Here is a 27,961-nt window from a genome sequence, read left to right as displayed (position 1 = left end):
GCCCGACTCCTGTCCAAGTATTGCCTCCGCTGGACCGACTCGGAGGTCGATGCTGGAGCGATGTGCATTTCCCTATTCATGTCAAGGCTTAAAATCAAATCACAGAGCAATCAGAAGCAAGCTAATACATCCTGTCCAGGGCCAAAACACCAGTTACCTCCACTTGCGGAACATTATTTAGAGCTTCGGGTACAGAAAAACTCCGCATCGCTTTAAAACGGTGGTGAAAGGAAAGGGAAAACACAGGAACAAACAAAAACCAAAGACTAGAGTAAGAACGGAGACTAAACGAGAAGCGAGGACCCAGACGAGCACGACCCCAAACACCCACGGGAGGGAACGCTGCGGATTTACCTGGTGAAAGGCTTCTCTTTGGAAGCTCCCCCCGACCCAGCAGCACCTCGGCAGCCAGTCCGGCGGCCCCCCAGCACCGACGGGACACACGAGGCAGCCAGCACAGGGAACGGGAGACGCACGCGCACACACACACACAGGCCGGAACACGTTGGGGTGAAACATTTACATTTATATTGAAATATGCACTAGACAGAGTGAGTTCTACCAGTTGATGCTTTTTTTTTTTCTTTTTTTTTTTTTTTTTGCCAAAGCAGAATCACAATTTCTTCCTGGGAAGGTTCAAGTCAGTGAGCAGAAACAGGGCAGCGCCTCCGAGCAGGTGGGGAGGCCGCTGCCTCCTCGGAGGTCCCCACCACGTGCCTGGAGCGTCACCCCCCTCCTCCCCAAGTCCCCAGACACTTTTTTCTGTCCTTTCACATCTTTTCTCTTTGCTGCAATAAATAGGGAACTGGCAGTGCTCGCAGGCCGCTGTACAGACAAGATACCAGGCTTCAGCACAGAACTGAAAAACGCAACTGGATTGTTTACAAAAGGAAAAAAGCCCCAAAGGGCCAGTTCTTTCACAGCCAACCATTAACAATGAAATAATTCATGCTGGCCGGGCTGGGGCAGCCCAGCCCAGCCCCGATCCCAAGGGACATCGGTCGCCCAAAGCTGCAACTGAAGCTTTTCTACGCTTCCTTTGGTGAGGCACTCGGTTTTTAGTATTTGCTCAGTGAGGAGGCAGAATCCCTCCTTGCCCTCACACAAAACTTCTCAATTTTGCACGGGACAGTTTCTCACCAGACAGCCCCAAGCACAGCTAAAGTCTCATAGGAAAAAAAAAAAAAAAAGCTGTCCTTCCTTTCCTTGTGCAGCATCAGCACCTGTCCGTGACGGTTACGGCAGCCGAGGAGGAGGGCTGCGAACACTGAACCAAGCAGAGCGTGGCACCTCAGCAAGCCAAGCTTAAGCAGAGCCCCGGCAGAGCCGCCCTCGGTCACGTTGCAGAGGAGCCACGGACCTGCCCAACCTCTCTCCTTCCACTCAGCGCCCCGCCAAGAGCGGCTGACTCACAGCCGGACACAGCCTCAGTTGCACGGGCGCTTAGCTGAGAAGTTGGAGCTTTTTATTGGAGGACACATCCCTGGTTAGCGTCTCTTTAACCAAACGCAGCGACAGCACGGAGGGAAGCAGGGATGCATAGATTAAACTATCACGCTGCCTTCTCATAAAAGCCTAGAAAGCTGAAAAGCTCGCAGGGAGTAGGGCGCTTTATCCCTTCTCCCTAGGGGTGTGTGCGTGGAGGGGGGACAATAAATCTTTTCCCCAAGAATCCTCCACTGCAATGGATTTTCAACACTTGATTTTACACTTTTTCTTACACCGGCTTCTCCAGCAAGCATCTAATCGGAAGCGTGGATACCTTTATCTTAAAGCCCCCGCTGCAAGGCAGCAGGGCTACAGAGTGCATAGGCTGAGCGGGGCGTGGGGAACAGCACATTCCTGGCCTGGTTCACGGGGGTAAGACAATCATCCTCCTTCTACTACAGCACTCCAACACTTTTTACTTTTATTTCGGGGAATTGGAAAGCTTCATCCTTCCTTCATCTGTGTGTAGATCACATATACTGGAAACAAAACACACACTATGCATGCAATCCAGGCAGAAATCCTGCTATGATCAAATCTACAGGAAGAGGGGAATGTAGTGGGGACATAAAAGTATTCCTTAATGCTAGATTATAGACTGCGTTAAACACCAGCACCCTTTATTATAAAAAAGGGCAGACAGACTATATACAGTACCTATGTACTTTCATTGCAGCAGGGCACAGCAAGCAACCTGGACACCTAAACACCCCTCAGTAAGCATACAGCACGGAGTGCCCGCTAAGAAGCTGTCGGTTCCTCTCCCGTTTACCTGCCCAGAGGAGCGTGCCTGGCTGCAGACGGCTCTCGCACCCAGAGAGGTGCAGGGATCTGCGCTGGCAGCTGGCAGCTACCGCAGCACGAATCGCTGCCGCGTCTGCCCAGCGCTGCCACGCTCCAGCTGCGGCAGGTAAGCCGAGGAAGAACAGACTTGGGTTAAAATTACTTTATTTGCAAGTATATTTAGCTATTCGTCTAGGGCTCTGCGTTTAGGGTCCAAAACGGTTTCTTTTCGAAAAAGAGCAGCTTTCACTTTTAGATGAAAGGCTGTTTTCATACCACCACTAGTAGACTATAACCAGCTCTCATAACAACAACAAAAAAAATCCCACCTACTCGCAGCCCCTGTGAGAGGGCGCTCGCTGCACTGGCTCCCTTGCCTGGAGGTGAGCCGCGTCCAGGGCAGGAAGAGGCTACACCTCGGCTTCGCTTTTTACTGTAAGAGGCTGTAGTTGCTTGAATAAAATGTTTATACAAGTAAAACAGAAGCAGTAAAGAAATATACACCTTTGAATCTGTAAAGCTTCAGACTGATTTAGGCCTTGCAAAAAGGGGTTATTCATACGGGTTTTCTTTAGAAAAAAAAAAGGGTGTAACAGTCATACTTAAAAAAAAAAGAAAAGAACGATGAACAGCACTGTGAAGAGCCCTGTAGCACAGGCAACTCAAAGGAATGAAATGTCAGTTCTATAGTAGCGAGGAAGTAACTACCTTGTGTGATATTAACTGGATAATTAAAAATCCTAAACTGAACAACTGTTAAAAGCCAGCAACACCATACACAGACAGGAGCAGAGAACAGGACAGCCAGCAGCGCCTGAATGAGACTGCCCACAGGGAAAGCTGCGCGGAATGAGGAGTGCCCCAGCTGCCCGGCATGGTGAAGCAAGCACGAGCACAAGCACCTGGCAGTGTTACACACGCTCAGTTAGCGGTTTGTTTCGTTACACTTCTGAATTCCAGTTTCATGCTGCTTCAGAAAGAAGGAGTGAGAAAGCAACACGTGTTGCTTAAACCACCCCCAGCAGGAAAAAAAAAAAAAGGAAAAAAGGAAAGAAAGAAAACGTTAAAAGGTGGGACCGAGACTGAAAAAATGCATCTGATCTGTTATTAGCAAGTGGGAAGTGACTCCTGTTCACAGGCTAATACACAGAGCACAACCCCTACAGCCAGGAACGGTGAGCCAGGAGCTGTGTACGGGCTGTCAGAGACAGGCTAACAGGTTCTAGGACAACCACAGAGCAACAATACGTGAGAGGGGCACAGAGTGACAGTCCTGTTCTCATTTTAAATGAGGAATGGTTTAAAAGTAAAACTCTTCTTCAGCTAATTTCCTCCTGCAATAAAACCAACCAAGCCGGCCCTCGTATGTACAAGACCAGTTAAACATCAGCCTTCCCCCTCAAAACACTAGGTACGAGCATCCGTAACATTCTACAATGGAAAGTGCTTTAAGAAAGAAGGATTCTGTAGTGCCAGTGACAGAACTGATCTGATGGGCTGGAGGATGTTAACACTGACGGCAGCTAATCAGGCCAGAGCAGCTCGTTTCTCCTCAGGGGTCTCCTCCAGTAGCTGCATGATCAGTTCATGGAGGGGTTTGCAGATCTTGGCGTAGCCCCCTCCCGTCAGGTGCAGGAAATCAAACATGTCGTGGTACGAGATGGTGCCATCCGAGTGCACGAAGCCGGCGTCCACATCCAGCAGCTGGACGTTGGGCAGTTTGGGGAGGGAGGCTTTGAGCAGGTGGTTCACCTTGGCATTCTTCTGCCGCAGAGGGTTTGGCTTCTCTCCGCGAGGCAGCAGGCCCTGACACAAGAGAGAGGCAGTGAGGAGCTTTCACACAGTAACGATTTCCCTGCCAACGCAAGCATCCTTTCAGGACTCAGGGTGCCTGTGACAGAGGGATCTCATTGCTTTAATCGGTCCATTCAGATCTAATTTCAAATGCAACTGAAGACGGGCTATAAGCACAACTGGCAGGGCACTTGCATTTTTAAAGCTATCAGCTTGTGCTCTTTCCAAAAGCTGTCAGTGGTGCACTGAATGCCTCCGCTAAGCTTCTCAAGGGGACAGCCACCAGCCGACCTGTTAAAACTAGGAGGCAAACCAAGACTTCCAAATCCCCGCTCCGATCTGGGCGCTTTTATCCCTTGCAGGACTTCTTCCACAAAATTACTAAGTGGGACAGCGATGCTGCTAGTGGGAACGATCGCATCCACCTCTGGCAGAGCTGAACTTCTGCAGGGCCAAGCGAGGCAGGGGAGGCATGGACAAAGCAGAAGATAAACGAAGCGACCGCCCTCCCCCCCCCCCCCCCCTCCCAGTATCAGGCGGACACAGCGCAGAGAACACAGGGCCTCCTCACAGCGCTTTGTTTTCGCAGCACTCCGGGAGACATACCAGTACAATAACTTTGGCCTGCGGCTGCTGGGTATTTATCAGGCGCACGATGGCCTCGATTCCGCCTGCTACTTCTTCTGCTGTGTTTTCGTGATTATTTGTTCCAACCCAAACAACAATGACCTACGAGGAGAAGAAACGTTTGCAGCTTTTTCAGAACAAGTTCCAGTACTCTTGCTGACCCTGAAAACCCTGTATAAACATCGCCTGCAACCAGAAAGCTCAGTTAAGAACGTTTAAGTATAAACCCACAACGCAAGAGGTCTTCAGCTGTCAGTTATGCTGCCTTTTGAATGGCATCTCACAGGCCTCGGTACAGACAAACCAGGATGACTGAAGGTTTCCTGTTCAGCCTCGGAGATGCCCGAGTCTGCCCCACCCCACAAAGCCTCTTGGCCAACACGCTGCAGGAGCCCGCACTGGTCAAAAAGATGATGACATATACACAGTGCGCGCTCCTTCAGGTCAGGGACAAGCGTGCAGCTCAACTTCTTTAAGGAAAGATTAAATGCTGTTAAATAACAGAAATACGAGTGACGCTGCCTTCCTGCTGGAGCACACCCTGCATCACTGCCTCGCACCACAGCGGCTTGGGGGCCGCTCGGTGCCCTCAGTAAAGGACTTCAGCTCAGGTGCACACTAGGAAGCTGTTCTTCGCGACATGTACTGAACATCTTTGCTGGCTTTCTACCAAAGATTTCACCACCCCTATCTAGAGGCTGAGAATACTCAGGCCTGAGACACGCTGCAACTCCAACCTGCACCTGGTGATGGTAAATCACAGGCCTGATCACCTCCTGCGCTGTGGCTGCAAGGCCATCTCTCCTGAAGATTCCTCTGACATTTGCACACTCAGCAGCAAAACCCACGTGTGTGAAAGCACGGCCCTGTTCCCAAACACTTCTGGTTTAGCCAAACACGTTTCAGCACTTCATGCATGCTTAGTGCCGAGAGTTGTTCAAACAAAAAGGTCTCTTAAGAGTTAACAGCTCCCTCGGCTGTGCACCGCTGACGCCTCCTGTGAGTCAGCACAAGGCTGCCCGTTCGGCTTCCTGGCCATACCTTCGGTTTAATGTTCTCCAGTTCACCGTTCTTCAGTCTCCACAGAACGTGGCCGGTGGTGTCCCCGCCGATCCCAAAATTCAGTGCATGAAGCGGTGAGAAGAGCTCTCGCCATATCTGCAAGCAGAGATCAGTTTCCCATTTCAGAGGAGCAGCCTGATCGTGAAGGAGATACCGCACAGACACGCAGTGTCGTCAGCGACACTGAAAGGAGCAGTGCGATACCCAAAAACTCACTTCCAGAAATGGCATTTAAGCACAGGACAGGGCTTTACTCCAAGGTCCAGAAGAGGTGGAACTGCTGGTGTTCACTCACTCAGTCCTGGCACAAAGGAAGGGGAAGTTCTCTTGAACAGCTACTTGGTGTCAGGAACACAGAGCGCTGGAGCTGCTGTAGACCACGGTGTCCCTAACCTCAGTTAATGACATGACTGCTGAAGGCATCTAGGATCTGAAGAAATCCCTTCTATTGCCAGGTAACAGAACTAAAAAAACCTGATGGGCACTGGGAAGCAGCTCTCAAACAGTTACTCAGCTACTGCCACCGTGGAGCAGCAAAATTCGTGTTTTGCTCCAGCAAAGTTTTAGGGATTAAGGAAATGCGTAAAACCTAGGCAGAGCCTTAAACAAAATTCTCTTCTCAGGGCGTCTCTAACACCTTCCCTTCGGCACCAGAAAATTAGGTTCGTGCACGCAGCACGCCGAGGGTTAAACGTGCTCTGGCCAAGACACACCTACAGAGATTTCACTCCGGGGAGTTTGGAACCAGAGGTCCACGGAAGGAGCGAAGGGCTGTGTGCGTGTCCGAGGGGAGGCCGTTATTAATTGCTTCAGAGCAGGACTGCGAACGGCCAGAGATAAACCAGGGAGACTTTGTACGGGCGTTGGGAAATGAAGGAAATGGGGCAGAGCTAGCCAGAAGAGACAGCAGTAAAACCAGGACGGAACAGAAGAAGCTGTCAGGACCGTGCACGATCACACGCTGCTGGGTGGGAGGTGCTAACCCGCGGGCCCCCCCAGCCGTCCTTACTGTTGGGCAGTACCTCATACTGCTGCAGCAGCTGCACCATGGAGTCCCCCACGAAGAGCACGTCGGGTTCCTTGTCTTTGCAGTCCGAGACAAACCTATTGTGCTGTTAAAAGAAAGCAGCACCGTGTCAGCTCAGAGTGGCCGCTCCTCACCAGTACCTCTGCTGCGGGGGCCGAGCAGCTCCCCCTGCACGCTTCTTTCTCCGCGTTAACCCGTGAGCTGCTGGGCACCCCTCCCAGCTGCACGAGCCCCAGCGAGGGACGAGCTCTTGGCTCTGAGAGCAGCGTTTTGCCTGCTCTGGGCACTACCCGCAGGCAGCCACAGCGAGCATCCTCCGGCTGCTCCGCCCTGAGTGCGGGAGGAAGCGCTGCAGCAAGAGGCTGGGAGCGCAGATGCTTTGCCTCTGCTCTTTTCAAAGACACCCGCGGAGCGGAGCGCTGCTTTGCACTCTGTTTAACAAAGGGGCCGGCAATTTCCCTCCGTTAACGGCCCAGGCAGAGCATTTCCTAAAGGCGTTTCGCAGCCTGGCGCTCAGGTCTCCTAACGCCGCTGCAGGGCACCGCACTGCCAGCGCGCCGCCAGCCCCTCGGGGGGAGCCGCCCCGCGCCTCCCCCCCCCCCGGCCCCGCCGTACCTGCGACATCCACCGGTCGTCTCCCTGGACGTCCTCGGCGGCGTGCGGGACGGCCGCTGGGTTCGAGTCCCCGTGGCTCATCCGGTTCCTGCGAAGAGAACAGGGCAGAGGGGCTGCGCTCAGTGCTGGCCCCGGGAAAAAAAAAAACAACAAAAACACAAAAAAAACACAATCCCGAGCAAACACGGGGCGCTGCCCGACGCCCGACCCAGCACCGTTTAACGGCCGACCCGGGACCTTTTAACGGGCACGTCGGTTTCTAAACGACACCGACGGGTGCTCTGCCGCGGGCAGCACCGCCTGGCGGGCTGCGACGGGAGTCCCCCAGGGGTGCGGCGCGGGGATCCCCGTTCCCGAGGACAAAGCGGGGATGATTTTTGGGGCAAAACACGGTAATTCCGGGGCCGGGCGGGCCCGATCCCCGGCACGGCCTGCGCACACGGCGTGAGGCGGCGGCGGCGGCAGCGCCAGGCCGCGGGGCGAGGCCGGGCCCCGCCGCCTGCAGCCCCCGGCGTTGCAGCTGCCGGTGCGGCGCCCCCCGTGTCGCGGAGGGGACGCGGCCCAGGCCCCGGCGCCGCCCCGCACTCACGGCTCCCCCCGCGACTCCATGGCGCTCGGCCGGGCGCCTCCCTCCTGCCTCGGCCCGGGCCCGCTCCGCTCCGCGCCTGCGCCGCCTCCGCTTCCGCTTCCGCCGCCGCCTCGCGGCCAACCCCGGCGGGGCCGCGCGCGGGGCGCTTCCGGGCGCGCTGCCGGAAGTCCCGCCCCTAGGGGAGGGGGGAGCGGGGCCGGGGGCGGTGGCGGCGTGACGTCACCGGGGCGGCCGTGACGTCACCGCGCCGCTTCCTGCGGCTCTGTCAGTGCGGGCCGGGGCTGTGAGGGGCCGGGGCCCTACCCCTCCCCCTGCGCTGCCGGTCCCGCCGCCGGTCCCGGAGCCGCTCCACGCCCGCCTCAGGCCCCTGTCTGCGGGCACGGAGCCCCGGGGGCTTCGCGTTTGTGCCCCCGTGTGAGGAAGGGCCCTACCGGGGGCCCGCCGTGCCTCACAGCAGGCCCCGTCCCCGCGCCCTGCCCGGCGGTACCGGCGGCGGGCGGCCCCGCACCGTGACCAGCGCTGCCTGCGGGGGCTCCAGGCTCAAACCGGGCCCTCCCGGCGGGGCCCGAGGTCGTGCCCTGCCCCCACCCGGGGCCGTGCTGCGCTTCGTGGGGGCGGGCAGGGCTCGGGCTGCCGGTGCCTGGCGGTACCGGGGCCGTGACGCTCCTACGGGGGCACCGCGGGGGTCCTGGGCCCCTGCTCCCGGCGGTGAGGCTGGGGCCGAGCCCCCCCCCGGGGCTGTACTCGGAGCGGACCCCGAGATCCCGGGCTGGGCCCCCCCCGGTGCCCCCCGCCCCCCCCCCCCAAAGGCGGGCTGCGCGCTCCCGAAGCCGCGCGGGGGCGCGCTCGGCTCCCGGCCCCGCCCCCTCCCTCTGACCACGCCCCTTCCCTCAAGCCACGCCCACCCCCCTAACCCCGCCCCCTTCCCTCTGGCCACGCCCCCCGACCAATCGCCGCGCGCTGACGGCCGCCTCCCCCCGCCCCCGCCGCGCTGCCGTCACGCGCCCCGCCCCGCCCCGCGGGGTTGCCATGGCAGCCGCCCCCCCCCCCCGGTGAGCTCACGCGGTGCCGCAGCCCCGCGGGGGGGGGAGGGGGCGCGCTCCTCGCGACAAGATGGCGGCGGCGGCTGCAGCGGCGGCGGCGGCGGCGAGCGGCGCGGGGGGGCCCCCTCCGGCCCCGCGCCTGCCCCCGGCCCCGCCGCCCCCGCGGCCCCCGGGGCCCGCCCGCATCGGCTACTACGAGATCGAGCGCACCATCGGCAAGGGCAACTTCGCCGTCGTCAAGCTGGCCACGCACCTGGTGACCCGCGCCAAGGTGAGGGCACGGCCCGGCGAGGCGCGGCCCGGCCCGGCCCGGGTCCCCCCCGCGCCTCCCGCGGCCTGCCCCGGCCGCCCCTGCCCCGCTCCGGCGGCTGACGGGGCCCCGCCTGCCGCCAGGGCCCGGCCCGGCCCGAGGGGGCCGCGAGGAGCGGGGCCGGCTCGGGGGGAGCGGGGCCGGGCGCCGCCAAACCGCGGCGTGAGGAGCGGGGGGGCTCCGGGTCGTGGGCACCGGGCCCGGGCTCGGCGCCTCCCCGCTGCCCGGCGAGCCGCGGGCCCGGCGGGCTGACAGGCGGCCGGCCCCCGGGGTACCCCCGGCAGGGGCCGTGCTGCGGTGGCAGCCCCCGAGCCCCCCCCCCTCGGGACCCGCCGGGGACGCCGCGGGGCCCCGCGCGGGCACCGGGCTGCCCGGGCGGCTGGGGAGCGCCTCGCTCGGGGGGGGGCAGGACGAGGGGTTTGGCCTCGGTGCTGGCGTCGTTATGTAAATGGGAAGAGCCGCGTTCCGCGGGTACCTCGGCGTAAATCAGAAAGTTGTTCTGCCTGGCGACGGTCTGGCTTTTTGCCCAGGTAACCGGGTGAAATTCACCTCGGTTATTTCTGTTCAGAAATCAGTTGCCCGACGTCCCCCGGACAGTTCCGTTCGGAAGCGGGTTTTATCCGCGCGTGTTGCGCGGACTGACACCGGCCACTGGGCCTTCGAGCGCTCGATGCCGCGGTTCCACCTGCAGCTCAGCTCCTGTTGTGCTCTGCAGGGCCCGGCCGTTGGTTTCGCCATGACAGAGCTGAGCCTTCCCCGTAGGAACGGGGGCGATAACAGCTCGGATGCTCAAACGAACGCCTGATCCTCTTGAGTAGGGATCAGCCCTTTGACTCCAAGCCGCATCCCTGTTTTCAGCCTCTCTTTTTGAGCCAAGGCTTCTCTTGGATGGCGTTCACTTAAAGTTTGCAAAATACCGAAGCAGAGACTCTTGTTTGCGTTCAGATGGTTGATTTTTCTGGAGAAGGGCAGAATGTACGCAGAGTTGTCTTTGGAAGCTGTCTTCAGGGTTGACAGGACGGGAGCGAGGTTCGATGCTTTGCGTGTGAGTGATGGGAGAGGTGAAACTAGGATCGTGGTGGGTGGGAGGGACGTGGTTGTGCTGCCCGGCAGCTCCCGAACGTCTGCGCTGACGGGGGTGCGGGTGGTTGGGTTCGCTGTGGGACGGGAGGTCTCCTTGTTGCCTTGTGTCGCCGGGCCCAGCGGAGGTGGTGTCTGCGGTGCCCTCTGTGCTTCTGAAGCGCCCCTCGGCTGGCGGGGCAGAGGCAGCCCCAGCGCCCGCGGCTGCGCTGGGTGAATGAGGTACCTGCGCTGCGAGCAACTGGCGGAGTAGCGGGGAGCTGAAACTGGACCTGGAAGCTTTCCTAACTCCGAGGTCGGGTTTCCCTTAAAATCCCACCCTGCCAAGAGGAGCGCAAGCGAAGGGGCTCGGTTTGCCTTCGGTCCCAAGTGCTGCTGGCTCAGGACTCTTCCTTCTCTGCGGGGGCTGTCGCTGCTGGCTCGGGGAGAGGAGGGAGGGAGGGGAAAAGAGCTGTTTGCTTCGGGCTCTGGGACTCGTGGGGTTAGAGGGGAGGTACAGGTGTAAAATACCTCGGAAAGGGCAGATCTGCATGGAAAGTCTTCTTGAAACGGCAGGGGGAACAGCAAACAGCCGCTGGCAGCTTTGTTTTCAGCCCAGCCATACTTTAAACAGTTCGGCTTCATGGAAATGGCTTAGGGGAAAGCAAAGGCGTTGGGAAGCGTTCCCACCGGTGGTCTGCAAGAACCCTTTGGACGTTAAACACAACTGGGGCACGGTTGTTGCGTGCGCTGGCAGCTCCTTCCAGAGATGTGCTCTTCCAGCGGTAGCTGCGTGGACGACCCAGGCGGCGTTCAAATATAGCCACCAAATCCCTGCGCGGACCTGACCCCGTGTCACGTTCCCGTAGAGAAAAGCTGGTTTGCTCATCACGGCCCCTCCTCGGGAGCCGTGCGCCTCTGCCTTGGGAGGAATTCCAGCGCAAGTGTCCGTGCGGATTTTAAGAGCGTTGTACCCTGTCTTTCCAGGTTACGGTGAAGATAAAAATTAATATCTTGTGTTCATTGCTGCTCGCGAATGTAAAAGGTGGTCTCTTGATAAGGTTCTGCAGCCTGTTTTCCTTTCCTATGGACATTTACCAGGGCGAGCGGACTTTGATGTGACATCTGAAGATAACAGCTTGAGCGTTCCTGGCTCGTGTTCCCTTTTACCTCTAAAAAAAAGGCAGAGCGCTTTGGTGGCTGTTCTTGTATTAAAGGACTGGGATTTCTGTGCCGTTTTGAAACTGAAGGACTGCGTTTATTTACAGAGAGGAGGAGGAGAGCGTGTGCTGGGCGCGCCTGGCTCTAATGGCCTGGCACGTCCTGCTGACACAGAGCGTTGCAGTTTACATATAACTGGATTTCACAAGTTGAATGTGGGTCAGCAGCGTTGGGGACACTACCGAAAGGGAATGTTAATCATCCTAAAGGGCAGGAGGCCTGTATTCGTAATTGTCTTTGCTGGAGCTAATGAAATAGCAAGGGACAGTTGACAATTTGTGCGTTAACCAGGCCGGCGATTTCCATTCAGTCCCTGGCCGCGCGAGGCTGGGATCCTGTGCTCTGTGCGAGCGCCGCTCCCATAGCGGCATGGGAACCGGGGCTGGCTCCCTGACTGGGACCCATCCACCTGCAGGGTGTCTGGCTGCATCTCCCCGCTTCTGTCCTGCTTCCCTTTGTCCCTTCTGACGTTTCACGAGAAACCCTTTTTCATTTGGGCTCTAAGAACCTTCTGAGCGGCTGAATGAGCCGTTTGCCACACGGCTGCCACTGATGCATCGTGCAAGCGCCCGCGCTGGAGCTCCAGCTCCGCTCAGAGTTGTTCCCAGCGCCGCCTTTCTTCATGAGAGCTGATGGATGCGTGTTAACGGGGGGACTTCAGGAGCACGGGGTGAGCAGGTACCTCCTGTCCCCCTCTCTACGGTGCTGCGCTGCAGGCTTCGGGAGCCGCTGCTCTTGGTTGTGCCCTTCCAGCTGGAGCCAGCCCCGCCGCGGAGCGGGCCTGCGAGTCTTCTTGGCGGTTTCTCTGGTGCTGTCCCAAGTAGTGCGGCACTGTAAATGTTAACGTTAAGCCTTCCCTTCTTTATGAACGGTGTTTCTCTGAGTTCAAGCCATTGCGCTGAGCATTGTATCGAGCTCCTCACTGGGAGCTGAGCGTTCGTTCCGTCTCCGTTTTTCTCTCGACATAGCGATGGGAGTTCACGGTGCTGGCAGAGCGTCGCCACCTCCCGAGTCCTGCGACCTGCCTGCTCCGTCGTCTCTACTTTTTTCAACTGTCTCTCCACTTATTTTTAAGTTTCTGGGAGCTTTAACCAGCAGCCGGGTAATGGACAAAGCTAGAACAGTTTGAGCTAGTTTTGCATCGTGGCCTTCTGTCTAAGGGGCTACCTGGAGCTGCCTTACCGGGTCACAACCCCACCCGTGACGCTTTAGTCTGTGACAGGACGCAGCCCTTCTGCCATGGCCAGCTGTAGTCCGGTTGGACAAACGCTGTAATTAAGCTGATTTCTTTTGCCAGGTTTCTAAGGAGCTGAGCCTTTCCTGGGGAATCGGAGACCTCGCTGCTGTAGCTGGGAGGGGGTGCTGCCGTCGGAGACCGGCCGTAGCTCCTGTGGTTTGCGTTCGGGTGAACTAGAGTTACCGGTCAAAATCTTGCGCTGAGTTTGTGGAGGTAGGCACCTTGGAACCAGGATAAAAATCCAGCCGGGAGACTTTGCTCCTAATGAGGCTTTGAAGCCCTTGGAGGAGCCTGGCTCAGCCTGGTGCGCGTTGGTGGCTGAACGCGGGAGGCTCCCGCGGCCGCCGTGACGGGTCTGGATTTATGTCCGTGAAGCGAAGGCAGAGCTGCTCTCGGACGAGTCGCTGGAGAAGTCTCGGCTGCTGCTCGTTGTCCTGCTCCTCCCGACCCGTGGCACGCAGCAGCGAGCTGTGTGGCTGCGGGATAACCAGGAGCTGGTGGTGTTCGGTGCGTGATAGCCCCAGCGGTGCGCGTGGCCGTGTACTCGGGTTCCCTGCCTCGTCGGAGGGGAATTGTTTCTGGTGCTGTTCCCTTCGCAGTGAGCCGTGCAAGGGCCCTGCCCGGTAACCTCTTCCGGTCCTTCTCTTTTTCAGTGCTTGTTGGTGCTTCATCTGCCCCGCTTCTTATTGCTCTTGGCCATAAGCAGGGCCAATGGATGCCAGAGGAGCTGGTGATCTACAGCTATTGTAACACCGCTTACACGGCCTTCGGTTCTCATCATCTGTGTGCTGCAAGAGGGTTGTTTTAGGTGGGGGAGAGGTGCAGCGAAAGCCGAGGAGCTAGGAATGGGCCGAGGCTAAGCACAGTTGCTGCAGTGGGGATAAGGGGGGATATTTATTAAGCCCCACAGAGGCATTAACTCTATCAGCCGCGAGCCGAAATAGTGGCATTACACGTTTCATTAAGGCAGTTTCCTCGCCGTAGGAAATAACGTATGGTTACCAAGAGATTAATGCAGGAGCACGGTTACGTTTGAGGCCGGGGCTCTTCCTGAGGAGCCTAGCGCTGCGAACAGTTAGCAGCAGGGCTGCACGTAGCTGCTGCCGGCAGCGCGGCCCTGCGAGGGCAGGGCGGGGGAATGGCCCCGCGGAACCGGCCCTGGCTCGGCCGCCCCTGGCCGGGGCAGCAGTGTGAGGCAGCGGAGCTAATTCGTGCCTGCCGCTGTGCTGCGCCGGAGGTAGCGTCGCTGGGAGCTGAGGGGGCTACGGCTTGTGTGCCTCCGGCACGGCAGCCTCCCACCTTGTGTGTAGCATCGCTGCCTCCCGAGCGCTGCGGCTGCCGCAGCAGGTGGCCGAGCGGTGCCCGCCTCTCTTCCTCGGAGGTGCCCCGCGAAGGCTCCGCGGGTGACGGAGGAGGGTTTGGAGAGCCAGTGCTCCCCTTTGGGTTGGAAGGGGGAATCCTGTTAGGAGGAAATGGGGGAATAGCAGCGCGCTGCTGGGAGAGCGGCTCCGTGGTGCTGGACGCTGTCACGGGTAAGCAGCAGCTGAAACGTGGGGACGTTGCTGCGGGGCTGCCGGCACAGCAGAGGTTCAGGTTTTTGGTTGAAGTTCTGCCTGGCCGAAGAGATTCTTGCGTGGATTCTGCTTCCCTTGGGAGCTGTGAGGGGCGCTGGCATCTGTCAGGTGTCGGTCCTGCGGCCGCACGCTGCAGCCAGGGTTAAACGGGCTCAAGTGTCTCCCCTCGGAGCTTGCGTGGGTCTGACCAGAGCAATTTTGAAATCCCATAGTTAAACCGTTGTGCTCGTTTATTGCAGACGGGGCCTTTCTGCTGATCCCGGTCCAGGGGCTTAATACGCTGCATTAACGCTTAAATGAAGAAACCACCGAGGGCTGATTCATTGTTAGTCATTATGTGTCTCTCTTCTAGGAGCTCTGACCCCAAGTCTCTGCCGTTGAGGCTGAGCCTCGCCCTCCGCTAAATGGCCATCAAAGGGGCTCCATAAAAAGGGAATTATGTGGCTGGCTTCAGCCAAGTTTCAAAGTAGTCGAATCATACTAACCCACGCAAACAAACTCCCACAGCCGGTGGAACCGACACGTTGTGCCCAAAAATAGCCCGGCTTTTGGCTGCGTGTGCGGGGGGAGACCAGCCCGGCTCGGCTGTGCTCCTCGGAGGCCGGGCAGGATATCCCGGGGCTGCACCGGCGGCAGAAGGCAGCCGGTCCTGGCGCTGCCATCTCGGTGTGCCGGGTGGCCGGAGCCATCTGCGGGCATCGAGATGTTCCTCGTGGATGTGGAGAGCGGCCTCCGGTCGGTATCACGTAACGCCGGCGGTGGCTTCGTTACCGACAGCCAAATTCCGCGTTTTGTGCCATTTCGGTACCTCCTCGGTGTTCGCTGCGTTGCTGTGCAGCAATCGGGAGCTGTGCCTTCAATTTCTTAAAGGACCTGACGCAATTACAGTGCATTAATTACCAAGGTTTGAAGATCACTTAGAAGAAAAGGAGTCTCTGTAGGGCGTCCGCGTGCCACTGCGGGGCTGGAGCGCGAGGCTGCCGTAGTTTGTCAGAGCGCCAGGCGCGGGAGGGCTGGCGGTGCCAGGGGAAGGCACGCGGCTCGGCGCTGATGGGGATAAAGGAGAACGTGGGGCTCAGGCATCAGATTCGAGTATTGCAAATAAAATCTGGATCTTGAGGCCGTGAATGTCTGCTGCCTTTCAGCAAACAGATGGATGCTTCGTGTCTCCTTCCAATAACTTCTAAAATATGGTTAGTGCCATGCGAAGCAGTCTTGATGAAATGGACCCGGCGAAATGCTTTCAAGGCTGAGAAAGCGTGCGTGGATTTCTGCAAAAAGACACATTTCCTTCAGGCTTTTCCTTCTCTACCAGCCCTCTCAGCTCGTGCTCGCTTGGACTACCTCCCTTCCCGCGTGTCCTCGCCGTGCAGAGGATGCAGGAGCAGAAGCGGCCGTGTAACACGCGCACAGGTGTGACACCGCGCTGCTGGCAGGGGGCTTCTCGTGCGGCTCGGCCATCAGCTGGGGGAAACGCTCAGCCTGCGGTGCTCCCGAATCTCTCTCCTCGGTTGGCACCAGGTCTGTTTCTGGTCCCCCTCGTGGTGTCTCACTCAAGCCCAGAGGCTTCTCTCCAGCGGCCAAGGGCGGGCGAGTTGGAGCTGATGAGGCTTCCCCTAAAAACTAATTGTGGCGTTCAACAACATCCAAGTCTTTTTAATGGACTTTGCAGGAATCAGCCGATGAGCTGTGTGTAGCTGTGCGAGTCCGACCAGATAAGGTGCTGAACCGCGGCGGGGATCCTGATTTATGGCCGGTTGCCACTGGTGGGGTGAAAGGAGCCGAGCTGTTCGGTGCGGTGCTGCTGCTCGGAGGTGTGTCGGGGTGGCCCCGGCCAGGCAAAGCGATCACTTGTGAGGGGGGGCAGGCGTTTGGGGACCCCTGGGGTCGCGTTTGGGGATTTCTATGGGTCGTGTTGTATCGCGTGTGCGGAACCTGGGTGGGCAAAGCCTCTCGTCACCTGGGTGAGTTCCTACCGAGGCGTCTGTCCGTGCTTTCCCTTAGCTGGCGGTGCCGCTTCTCGCTGTGTTTGCTCCTCGGGGTGCCTGGGGAAGGAAGGCGCCGTGCTCCCCCTTGCCCCGAGGCCCGGAGCAGCGCCCGCAGGTGAAGCAGCAGAGGCAGCTGAGCTGCCCCGCTGTGCTGGGGCCGCTCTGCCGGCCGGCTGAGCCTGGGGACCTCGGCTCTGTGCGCTGCCTTGGGATAAGGAGGCACTAATCCCTAACCTTGCCCATACTTAGCTCTGCAGGGGAATAATCAGCGCTAGAGAAAAGCGTTCGCCTTTCGCCACTCGCTGTGAGTGCCCAGCCACGTCTCTGGGCTTCAGACGTGCTGGTTTGAGCTCAGCAGCGCTGTCGGGAGCTCTTTGCTCTTTGTGCTTGCTCTTCTCTCCAGAAACGCTTGTAGGAAATCCTTGAGCTGTAATCTCGCCAGTGGCTCTGTCAAGGTTAGCGGCTGGCCTGGAGTGCGGGCGGCAGATCCCGCCCGGGGCAGTGCACACGGCGTCCCACGGGGCTGCAGCCGCCCGCGCTCACCCTCGCGTGCCGGAGCCCCTCGGGTCACCGCAGGGACTGCTCCTGGCCCCCCCGTGCCCTGCTCGGGGTGCGGTCGGCTCCCTGGGCTCCAGGTGGCTGGGAAACGGGAGCGGTGGCTGCGGGAAGCTGGTGCCGCGCCGGGTGCCTGCGTGTCCCCGGGGCTGCTGGCGGCTGGGGTCGGAGGGCTCCCCCCAGGCCCATTGCTGCACGCCGCAGTTGGTGCTGTTTTCTGCGCGTGTAAACGTATTGTTGAGCAGGCTCGTCATCCAGCAACCAGCGAGCAGCGTGCTCCTCGAGTACGAAGCCCGGCTCTGTTCTTGCACCTCGCGAGCATTCTGGCGCAGCGCGACGCTTGCCGGCTGCGCAGCAGCAGTTTGTTCCCGAGCGGGGTCTCATCGGAAACCAACAGAAATCATCCAGATCCGTCCTGGGCACCGGGGGTTTAATATCTGGCTTCGCCTGAGCCGCTTTGAGGAGCGTGGGATTGAAAAGAAGCTTTCCTTTCTCTGTTAGCTGGCCGCTCCGTGTCGGTAGGAGCAGAGCACGGGGCTGCTGGAGGAGAAGGAAACCTCGGCGCTGACGTCCGCGGGGCTTGCTGCCGCGTGGGCGGTCGGTGCCCGCTGCCCTGGCAGAGGTGCAGGGGCTGTGCATTTCCCACAGCAGCTGAGTTATATGGGGAAACCTTTGCTTAGTCAGAACAAAATATTAATGTTTTTTTCAGCCAAGTTGGGACTCGGATTACATAGTAAAAAGACGAGCGAGGGCTGACTGTAGGTATTTTCCCACTCAGCCGGCGCTCCTGCCGCTTGAGTCATTTGCGAGCTGTGTGGGCCTTCGTCTCCACTTCCCGCTGTCGGTGTGCCGTGGTGCTGCAGGTCCCGGGCCGGTGCGGCAGGCAGGGCTGGAGCGTCGGCTGCTCTTACGCTGTCCCTTCGTGTGTGAGCTGCAATGGTTCAAGAGCTGCGCGACGGGTGTGGGGCTGCGGGGCCGTGCCACCTCTCCTCTCGGGCATGGCGAGGCTGCGCGCCCGCCTCCAAAGCAGTCCCCGGGGCGGCAGCCCTGGCACCTGCAGCCGTGACTGCCTCAGTTCCCGGGGAAGAGAAGCTGCCCTCGGTGGTGGTGAGGTGGCGGTGAGCTCCAGGGGTTGGCAGTAGGGATTAGGAGGGAGCTCTGCTCAGCTGGGTCACGCTTCAGCGAAGCATCTGGCTTGCTTTTTAATGGCTGCAGCGAACTGGAATGTTTGACAAACTCCAAACAGTCATTCAGATTGTTTACCTTTCCTTGATAATTGTTCCTAAATAACAGAGCGCAGTTGTACGACTGCTTTGTAGGCCGGTGCACGGCTTAGCTGTTTAATTCTTGGGCTCTTTCTCTTGGATTTGTAAACAGCCCACGGGGCTGCGCCAGCACCAAATCGCTTTCTGATGGTGTGCCGCGAATTTGTTCACCGCTTTCCCTTTTGGAAAGGTGCGTAGCTGTGCGCGTTTGCTGCCGAAGGAATCGGCTAGGTCAGAACTAAATCAGGAGACCTAAAATCCCAAGACTTAAGCCATGGAGGAATTTCTGTCGGACAGAATCCGATACCCATTGGTGTTCCCTTGTGCCTGCTCGCGCTGCTGTCTGCACACAGGTGGTACGAGCTGGCAGGTGCTTCTCTCACGGTTACCGTGGTTTGGTCAAAGCCATGCAAAAAAAAAACCATCGAGGAGCAATAACTGGTTGGGGTGCAGGTACTGCTCGCTTTGGGGGGCATATGGAGGCGAGGTGAAATCTGTGCGTTCCTGTGGTTTGGGCTCTTTGAGGCCAGCAGCGGAGGGGCTGCGCGGCACCGACACCACCAGCGAGACCACAAGGAGCAAGCCCTGCCTGCCCGTTGCTGCCCCAGCGGGGCGGCGGGCTCGGAGCCGCGCACGGTGCAGCTGTTCGGAGGCTGCCCTTGGCACTGAGCAGGGCATTAAAAGGTTCGTGGTGTTCGGTTACAGGCGCTGCTCTGGCCAGAGGGGCGTCGGAATCGACACAGTGCTTGCCACGGGGCCGGTCGAGGCTGTGGCTCCCTCGCAGACTTCGTGGGGTGGAAGCAGGGCCCGCTGCACGGTGCCACCGGGGTGGGAACGGGGCTGGCGTGGGCGCACGGCCCAAGGGGCTGCCATGCGGGGACGTGGCGCTGCCCTGTACGGGGCGACTGAAGGAGCTTCAGTGTGGTGTCAGGTGTGCAGACCTCCAGTATTGGAGACAGGAACAAAGGGAGCAACTTTAGAAATGGAACGAGAGCAAGAATCCTGTATAAAACTTGCTTATTCCTGCCTTCTTTGCTTTGAGTTCGTCCTGAAGGCGGGCAGTGGCAGCTGGAGCAGCCGTTCAGCTGGCGGCTCGGCGTTTCACTGCTCTGCTTCCCCTTCCCTTTCCGAGTCTCGCAGTGCTAACGTTAACTGGGCTGTTTCACCGTAGGTACCGTTCTTTCATTGCATAAAACGACATGTAATGGTCACACACACGCGCACCTCGCTGGAGAAGCTCTCGTGGCAGCTGTTTGAGGAGCTCGCTCTGCCTGCCCGCGGTGGCTGCTGCTGCACCGCGTCCCGGCGGCCAGGTCTGCGCGTCCCGGCGCTCGGCAGGGAAGCGCGGCTTCCTGAGACATTTGCATCGCAAACCCTAAGTCAGCAGTTTGGGGTTTTGTACGGTAGGGTGCCCTGGCTTGTTTGAGTGAGTCATAATTCAAATAGTCACCAAAGCAAACGTGCTTGTCCAAACAAGAGGCGCTTTGCAGAGACACCCAGGCAGGCTGTTTTAGAGCGAGTTACAGATCTCCGAGGCAAACAGCCGAACGCCTTTGTTTTGCCACATGGAGGGCTTGAGGCTTGAACGCCCAGCGCATTGGTCCTGGTGGCAAGGCTGCGCTCCTCCTTGCCCGAAACAAAGCTAGCTGCCTGTCCTCCTGATTCAGGCTGGGGGGAAAAGTGGTTTGGGCCAGGGGGACGTGCTTTCCTTCCCGGGTACCGAACCAGAGGCTGCTCTTTGAACAGCCTGAGATGGCGTCCTCCTTCCCCTCTGCGCAAGGCTCAGCTGTGCACCCGAGTTGGTGGTGGCAAAATCCAGTGCCTGAATGTTCAGGTGTTTGTTAGAGAACGAAGATCAGCTCCCAGTTGAAAGAGTGATTAGGATTGTTTTTTTCTTTTTCGTTAGGAGTTTTTTCATGCTAAACGTGTTTTGAGATCGCGAGTTGTAGTTCCAGACGTGTTTGTTCTGATCCTTTGGCTTCAGCTGGCTTTGTGCAGAGGAGGGTACGGGTGGCTCCGCAAGATCGCCGCGTGTTGTTAGCAGGACTTGTCCCTGGCTTTGTCTTCAGACTCCTTTAAAAACCCGCAGTGCTAATTCCTAGCTTGAGCAGGAACAATTTATGATGTGTGACTTCAGTGAGTCACCTGATCCGGAGTCAGAGGCAGCTGTCAACCACACCGACTTGAACACGCTCCAGAAACCCTGTGCCTGATGCTCCCCGCAGCGAGGGCACCTCCGTGGCTGCGTGGCGGGGCTGCGGTCTGTGAGCAGGGCCCGGGAGCCCCTCAGAGACCCGTGGGGGAGAAGCAGCGGTGTTGCAGCTCTGCAGTGCTGCTCCAGCTCGGCTCTGCCTCCTTCCATGGTCGTGGCCGCTCGCCCGCCTCCCCACCATGCCCCGGCGGAGCGGCCGTCCGCCGAGCGGTGCTGTGATAACCGCCCCGTTTCGGTTCCGTTTCGGTGCCGTTAGGAAGCCGGCAGCACCCCGGCTCTGCTGCTGGGTGGAAAGCGTTTCAGGACGCTGCTTTGGCTTTGGGTAAGGTTTGTGTTCGTATCGGGCCCCTCTGTCCTTGGGCTTCTGTGTTTGCTGCTGGCTGTCGGCGCTCCCCTTGGCGGCAGAGGCGGCACGGGGCCGGGCACCCAAGCCACGTGCCTCCGCGGCTCCCTCCCAGCCCTCGCAAGAAGCCAGGGTCGTGCTTCTGGCGGAAGATCACACAGCTGGCGGGAGGCCCGAAGGAGAGCTGCGGCCCGCCCCGAAACCGGGTCCTGCCGAGGTCCTGGCTGCTCGGCCCCGGTGGAGGCCCGGTGCTGGCGGCAGCTCAGCCCCGGCCCTGCAGATCCCCAGAAGGCAGCTGTCCGCGCGGGCCTCCAGCGAGGCGGTCGCTGCCGCCTCATGGAGCAGAAGAAGTTGGGAGCAGTGCAGAGCTTCCTTCCCAGGTCTCACGGCGTTAGCGTGAGCGCGAGCAGCCGACAGGATCACTTCAGACGTCAGCGGTTTGTTTTCTAGGAGGCAGTCAGCTGCCAGCTTTTGAGTAACTCCTGAGAAGATGCCTAATGTAGGAGCGGGCTTGGTTGTTGGCGTGGACACAAGTCAGCCCTTGAGTCACTCGCTCGGTGATGGATGCTCGCCGGTGCCCGTGGAGTCAGCCTGCCTGCCTCCCTTCCTCCGCACCCTTGGGAGGATCCTGGGTGTCCGGGGCTGCTGGTGCGATCGCAGGAGACATTGCACGAGGGGCAGAGGCCGAGATCTCGCTTTAGGAAGAATGACAGCCAGCGTCCCTGCAAGCCCTCGCTCACCCTGCGCAGCTGTGATGTATGCGCCTATACATTCACGTGGGCTGGAATTGTGTCTTTCGGCAAGCTGCCTTGTGCACCTGCGATGCACTTTAGATCCGCGTTCGATAAAAAGCAAATTAGAAGTTAGAAGTATAATTAGAAGTCGTCGGGGAAATGCTCTGAAACCACTAACGTCGTTTTGGAAAAATGTGTCCTTCGCTCGCGTGTCCGCGGAAGCGTTTCCTCCGGCTCTTCGCTGCAGGCAGTACGCAGGACGGGGCAGCGGCCGTGCAGAGCGTCTTCTCGGGCAGGTAGCAGCCACGAGGCAGGCTCAGCCGTGGCAGCGCGGCCTCTGGGAGCAGCTGCAAAGGAGGGCTGCCGGACAGGGGTAGTTCTCGGCGGTGCTTTTTAATTGGCTTTGTCTTTTAAAACCGCCAGGCAGTGAGATCTGGTAACTGCGTGCAAGGGTTCCGGTGCTTCTTTAGTGAGCCTCATTCAGCAGATACTGATTTCCTTCTTGGTCACCTCTCTTTCCTTCCTCCCCTGCTTCGGTGGCAGAAATACTAAACCTGAATGAATTCCACACCTCCCAAACTTATTTAGGGGCTCGAAGCTAGCCTGCCCTTAAGGTACTGCTTCATTTTTTGATCTTCCTTTGAAGGAGTCGGGAGTCCCCATGTGGTGTCAAACTTGCTTCTGTTTCAAAGGACGCAGGTAGCAAGAGTTACGTTTTGCAGAGGTTTGGTGGCAAGCACACGTGTTACAAGTGGAAAAATTTTGAGTGCGTAGCTTCTGAGCGTGCTTTGAGGTGAGTTCAGCGTGAGGGTTGGACTCCAGCCTTACAGACAGGTGAGGAGAACTCCGGGGCGGCGTTGTCAGGAACGACTACTTCCAAGGTCTAGGAACTGACGTTAATTTCTGACCTGTAAATGAAATCTTATAAGCTCTTAGCTGAAATGGATGGTTTCCAGTAGGTCAGCCCTGCTTGTGCCTGTGCCGTGCTCTGTCTGCACACACCGGGTGAGCTGTGGTGCTTTGGAGGTGGACGTGGGTGCTGGCGATCCCTGTAAGGAGCCGTGCTGCGTCCAGCGTGGGGCTGGGCGGGTGCTGATGGCCGTGATAAACACTTCGTGAAGGCACTGGCCCTTAGCGCCGTTTGTCCAAGCTGATGAGCCTTGTCCTTGATTTTTCCCGAGCGCCTCAGATCATCCCAGGAACTTAGCGCTGCATGGAAAGCGACGTGCTCGTCCAGCTGGTAGGCCTGGGAGCCTCGCTGCCGGGGCCGGCCGAAGGAAGAGGCAGCGGCGAGGTGGCTCCGGTGGGGTCCGGGGCCATCTCTGCCCCTGGGGAGCCGGGCAAGAGAGGGAGCTGCCGCTGGGCTGGATGCGGAGCTGCTGCTGATCTGCTGTTTGTGGCTAGGTAACGATTTATTTTCAGTTAGGCTTCTCTGGTCTCTAATATATTACGCTTTTCCACATATAGTGGAGCCGTAGGCTTGAAAAACTTGGGGAGGGAAAGCTGTGCGTTGTTTGAGAAAGCTCCTGAACCCCTCTGCTTTTATTGCATTCATCCGGCCAGTTCTGTGTTACCTTCATTTCCTCCCTTGTAAAGCAGATTGAAGGAAATGTGCTGGAGAAGTACCTCATCCTGCCAGATGAATAATTCTGGAGGCCAGCCCCCAGCTAATGTCATTACAGCGGCAGCCCAGGGGAAATTTGCCCGGGGTAGCTCGGAGTGCTGACAGCAGGGCTGTGCGCTGCACGGCTAACTTTAAGGCTGGTGGCTTTCCCCAAACTTAATGGAAACCTGAGTGCTTCCAAATTTTGTCAGCCACTGCAACAGGCTCCTGGAGCTTCCGGAGCTGCTCAGCCGCTGCCTCCTCTTCAGGTGACCGTCGGTGAGACGCGTGAAAACCCAGGTCCCTGTCAGGGCTGCGGCTGTCGAGGCAGCGCCCCGGGTTCATGGGGCTTGGATGGAAAAAGCGACCGGTGAGACGTCCCCGTGCTTCTGGCCCTGGGAACCGGCAGGGCAGCTGCGCGGGGTCTCGGAGAAGGTTAGACCCAGAGCCCAGGAGTGGTAACTGCAAGGGTGGCAAAAACCAAGGATTTCTTTGGCTACCAGGTTTTTAGAGCCAAGTCGGTGTTTCAGGAGCTGTTTGAAACACCAAAGATTAGAAACTTGCTTTACGAATAGGAAAATAGCTGTCGGTCTGCCAGCGATTGACCTGCAGGAGCTGACTTGACCAAATACGATGAGCCTAGCAACAAAGCCAGGGGAATTGGCTCTGCTAACAAGGCCATCCTGGAAGGGTTCGGAACCCAAAGGGCCTTGCAGTCACTTCTGTGCCGCTTGGCCTTGCCTCTCTCCGCTCGTTTCGCTTCCTATGATCAGTTGCTCGTAGCTTCCAGGCTCCTGCAAAGTCCTCTCTCGCCTCTTAACCGAGGAGCAGGAACGTTGATGGTGAACGCTGGCTTCCGAGAAGACTAATTTCTCTTTTCCACATCAGTGTCACGCTGGCTGTAGCCTTTCTGTTGAACAGGAACATTCAGGTTGTGCAGATGAAGTTTCACGAAGCTGGCTGACAATGGGCTCTTTCTGCAGCGAGGTGCCAGGCAGGGGAATGTGCAGTAAAGGAGCCGTGTTTCACCCGGGTCTGTTTTCTTAACTACACAACCCGATCTCACATGTACCTCTGCTGGTAAGACACCTTATAAATCGCCTCACTTGGAGAAAGTAGGTGGAAGGAGATGAAACGGCGAGAACATAGATGTGAATTTAGTCTGAATAGTGGTGGTTTTGTTACCCCTCAAGGTTCCTCTCCTTGATTAAAGTAGTACAAGCTTCTGTTATTTCTGAGCCTTGACTTGGGCTGGGACAGCAGGGACAAGAGTTGAGGCTTTGCAGCCTGCCCGTGATGTCCAAAAAAAGCGTGATGGAAGTGCAGAGGGACTCGGGAGGCAGAAGCGGGAGCAGTACCTCTGTGCTGATTCCGTGCAGCTCTCCGGTTCGTGGTGAGATGTTGGTACTGCCGAGGGGTTTAAGTGACGGCACTAGAGGCGGATGAAGCTTCACCTTGCTCCGTACGTTTTGGCTTAAATCTTAAAGCTTCATAAATAACGCGGCGCGTCTCAATAAACCTGTTCTTTCTCATTTGTTTATTGGCGAAAAGAGGATTAAAGCTGGCTTTTAATACTTCCCTCTCCTTTCCCAGGTCTCTAAGCAGAATGCTGTTGTGTGGCTTTCCTACGAGGAGAAAAACTGAACTCCTTCTGCTCTTGAACAGCTTGACCCCTTTCCTCAGCGCCCTGCTCTCAGGGGAGGAGCAAATCCCTGCAGGGGCAGATGAGCGCTCGTGGGGTCTGCGTGCAGGCCGTTGCCTGCCCCGAGGTCACCAGGGGCGAGTGACAGGGAGGTGGGGAACGGCGCCCAGGGTGGCAGCAGGGACGAGCCTCCTTGGGGCAGCCGTGGCTCCAGCTCCTGAGAGCGCCCGAATCGCTCCGCCACAGGCTAATAAGGGAGGGGATGCTCTCCTCATGTTGGAACCGGGGTGCTGTGTAGGAAGGAACGTAAGATTTGTATCATCAAAGGCAGAAAGCAAGAGGGAACATGATTTTGTAGCCTGGTGATGAGGGAACTCCCCTGGGAGGGGATAGGCATCGGTTTCCATCTGTGCTCCAGGGACTGTTTATGTATTTTGTGTTGAGAACTGTTGGATGCAGCACAGCCAGAGCTGCAGTCCTGTGAGCAGCCAGCGAGTTTCTGAGCAATAGTTTGGGCAGGCTCAGATAGCTGGCTGTATTTCGCTGCCGCTGAGGCTTGCTGTCCTTGGCTTCTCTCTTCTGCCGGGCGTTTTTAGGAAGGGGACCTGGGTTATTTACAGGTGACTGCAGGCAGTCGGGTTACTGTAGCTTGGTGCATTAATACATCCCAGCTGCGAGTGTCAGCCAGCCACGGGAGCCCTGCCAGTCCTTGGCAAGTGCAGTCTGTTGGTTTGATCCCCTTCAGATGAGTGGTGTGAAGATAACCGAGGGTTAGATGACTGCCTCGGCTTCTGCAGAGAGCTGTCGGGAGCCGCGAGCTGACAAAGGACCGGTTGTGTGTAGATCTCGGGATTAAGAAACTTCTTTTCACTTCTAACTCTACTTAAGTATTCAAATTGTTAATGAGAGAGAGAGTATGAAAAACTAGCAGGGTAGGAAGCAGGGTTTCCAGTAAATCTCAAACCACAAGAGGTTTGTCATTATCTTGGGGGTGGGGGGGAGCCCTGTTGTCTATTTACTAGAAAGGAACCAAAAAGGCGAGGCTCGGCTCACAGACCCAACACCTTCTTACTTTTTCAGACGCGGGTTTGTAAAAGGTGGAAAAAGATAAGCTGCTTGCCCCTCGGAGAGGTGCACGAAACCAACGGCTGGCTGTCGGGAGCAGAAGCTGCCGGGGTGGTGGTGCACGAAACAAGCCTGGTCCTGCAGCACTTTGTTTAGATAAAAGATACTGGGAGCGTTCGGCAGCAACCTGCAGGGGCTTCAGAGCACGGGGTAACGCGCTGAGCCGCGCGCTGGGCTGGTCGGGTGCGCTCAGCCAGGGGCGCGTCACCCTCAGGGCACGGTGCGCGTCCCGTTAAAGGCCACAGGGCTGGGGTTAGGGCAAACGAGCTGCGTTTCTCAAGCGCTGCCCTGCTGCCTCGGGGTGAGACGCGGGCCGGTGGCAGGCACCGGTGGCCCGCCGACGTCTCGTGCTGAACCCACAGCCCCCGGTGCCAGCTGCTGCCAGGCCGGCGCGGTTCTCGCTCTCCGCAGCAGGACCCGTTCGGATCGAGGCTGAGCTCCCGCAGGGCCTTCGTGGCGGGGCAATGCCCGCGGCGGCTGGACACCAGCAGGCTGTGGGACAGGGAAGGTGTTTCGGCGAGGTACACCTGATGCTGCGGAGGCACTGATGCTTCACTAGCAGACACCCGTCCCCCGTTAAGAAGCCATCGGCTCATGCAAAAAGCGAGGGTCTGAGCTTTATATAACCAAATCCGTTGGCTCTAAGGCTTTTCAGAAACAAATTTTGTGACTGTGCTGGAGGCTAATTACAGCAATATGTATGCCGGCGTTCCGTAGTGAATCAGAATATCTTTGGATCTATCCATATGCTCGTTGTTGCGTTACTTTTCAGCGGGCATGAACGCGGTCCAGGAGGGGGCTGAGGAGGGTGTGTGGCGTGGGAGAGCTTCCAGCGTGCCTCCTGTTTGGGTGAGCTCGCTGCCTGGCTTCCTGCAGGGTGCTGGTGCGGAGAGCCTGGTCTGTGAGGCAGCGATCTGCTTGTGTGCTGTTGCTTTTTAGATCATAAAATGTTGTTGGCCCGTAAAATCGAGCTGGAATGGGTAACTTTAAAAGTCTTTATGTAACCCCCTTTACGTAAGCCCCTTTGTTAATTAGTCATTTACTTAAACAGCCACTGAATAAACATAACTGCATATCTGCACTTCTTGAGCATAGCTGCAGAAGCCCAGGAAAGCGTGCGTGTAGTGCAGAGCTTGGGATCTTCAACCTGGGCTTGCATCATTTTATTTCTTCTCCCTAGATAGGTAGCTACAGTGCTCCAGCAAACACTGCCGTCTCTGAGACGGGGACTTTCTTCCTGCAGTGTTTGAAGAGGCGTGTGAGTTTTACACCGTGATATGCATGGCTTTGGGTATGGTAAGGATGTGATAGGACTGAGAACCAGCCCGAGATCCCAGCCCCTTCACGGCTCGGTGCCTGTGAGGTGCCTGCCCTGCGCCAGCGCTCGGGGTGGGTTAGGTCTGGCCCTGTGCTTTCTGTGACTCTCACCCGGTTGTTTTGTACCGCGGCTGATGAAAGCAATGGGTGCTGTTCATCCTCCTTTCTCCACACCTCTGCAGTGATGTACGGCTGAAGCAGGGATGAGTAATGCTTTTTGAAGAAATGTTACTCTAACCTTTATGCTGGATGCGTCGATTGAACATTTTAATCTCTAGATTTTCCATTTCATTGGGATGACTGTACATTCCTATCAAGTGATTCATTTGATTAACATAAGTTTTCTACGAACCAAAATATCTCTTCAGACCCTCGGAGCACACGGGCTCTTGAGCACAAACCCGTACTTTTGTGGCTGGAGTTCTGCCTTTGCCGTAGCCCCGCGGGGCGGGCAGACAGGTCGGCGTGTGGCGCTGCCCTCTTTGTCCGCTTACCGAACGCCCTCGGTTCCCTCGCATTCCATTTCAGTGACGTTGGAAATCTTTTTTCTTCCTTCCCCAGAGGGACCAAGCAGAGCTGTTTACCCTCAGCTAGCCGGCTTCCCAAGGGTTCTCAAGTACCGTAAGGCTGGGGGAGAGAAGGGTGGCCGGAGAGACCCGGGCCAGGAGCGCTGACGTTTGGTCTTCGTCCCGTCAGGTGCTCTGCCATCACCGCGCTCCTCTTGGTTTTCCTCCTGCAGCTGCTCCCT

General features: G+C 57.9%; 2 protein-coding genes across 5 annotated transcripts in view; one reads left to right on the top strand and one right to left on the bottom strand.

Moving 5' to 3' along the window:
- Positions 1 to 505: 505 nt before the first annotated feature.
- Positions 506 to 8,146, bottom strand: PAFAH1B2 (platelet activating factor acetylhydrolase 1b catalytic subunit 2). The gene is made up of 6 exons (XM_083808486.1): positions 7,986 to 8,146; positions 7,397 to 7,484; positions 6,777 to 6,866; positions 5,734 to 5,850; positions 4,672 to 4,794; positions 506 to 4,077 (listed from the first exon to the last, which is right to left on the bottom strand). Exons 1-6 carry the CDS (start codon positions 8,003 to 8,005, stop codon positions 3,799 to 3,801), a joined length of 717 nt encoding a protein of 238 aa, XP_083664612.1. The 5' UTR covers positions 8,006 to 8,146; the 3' UTR covers positions 506 to 3,798.
- Positions 8,147 to 9,093: 947 nt separating this feature from the next.
- SIK3 (SIK family kinase 3) overlaps positions 9,094 to 27,961 on the top strand; it is an 84,280-nt gene continuing 65,412 nt past the window's right edge. For 2 of the 4 annotated variants that reach the window (XM_083808451.1, XM_083808449.1), the window contains exon 1: positions 9,094 to 9,299. In XM_083808451.1, coding sequence (XP_083664577.1) covers positions 9,099 to 9,299 — 201 coding nt within the window. In that variant the 5' untranslated portion in view covers positions 9,094 to 9,098. The remainder of the gene's footprint in view (positions 9,300 to 27,961) is intronic. The other 2 variants (XM_083808452.1, XM_083808450.1) reach the window with 1 other exon arrangement.

The sequence above is a fragment of the Anser anser genome (assembly GCF_964211835.1).
Source record: "Anser anser genome assembly, chromosome: 22".
Taxonomy (NCBI): Eukaryota; Metazoa; Chordata; class Aves; order Anseriformes; family Anatidae; genus Anser; species Anser anser.
This window is presented reverse-complemented; position numbering and strand designations above follow the sequence as displayed.

Bases quoted from the DNA above. Each gene is read 5' to 3' on its own strand.
- PAFAH1B2 (XM_083808486.1), bottom strand. From the start codon at position 8,005: ATGGAGTCGCGGGGGGAGCC. The intron at 7,485-7,985 runs GTGAGTGCGGGG...TTCTCTTCGCAG, and splicing joins ATGGAGTCGCGGGGGGAGCC to GAACCGGATGAGCCACGGGG. The intron at 6,867-7,396 runs GTACGGCGGGGC...TTCTTTTAACAG, and splicing joins ACGACCGGTGGATGTCGCAG to CACAATAGGTTTGTCTCGGA.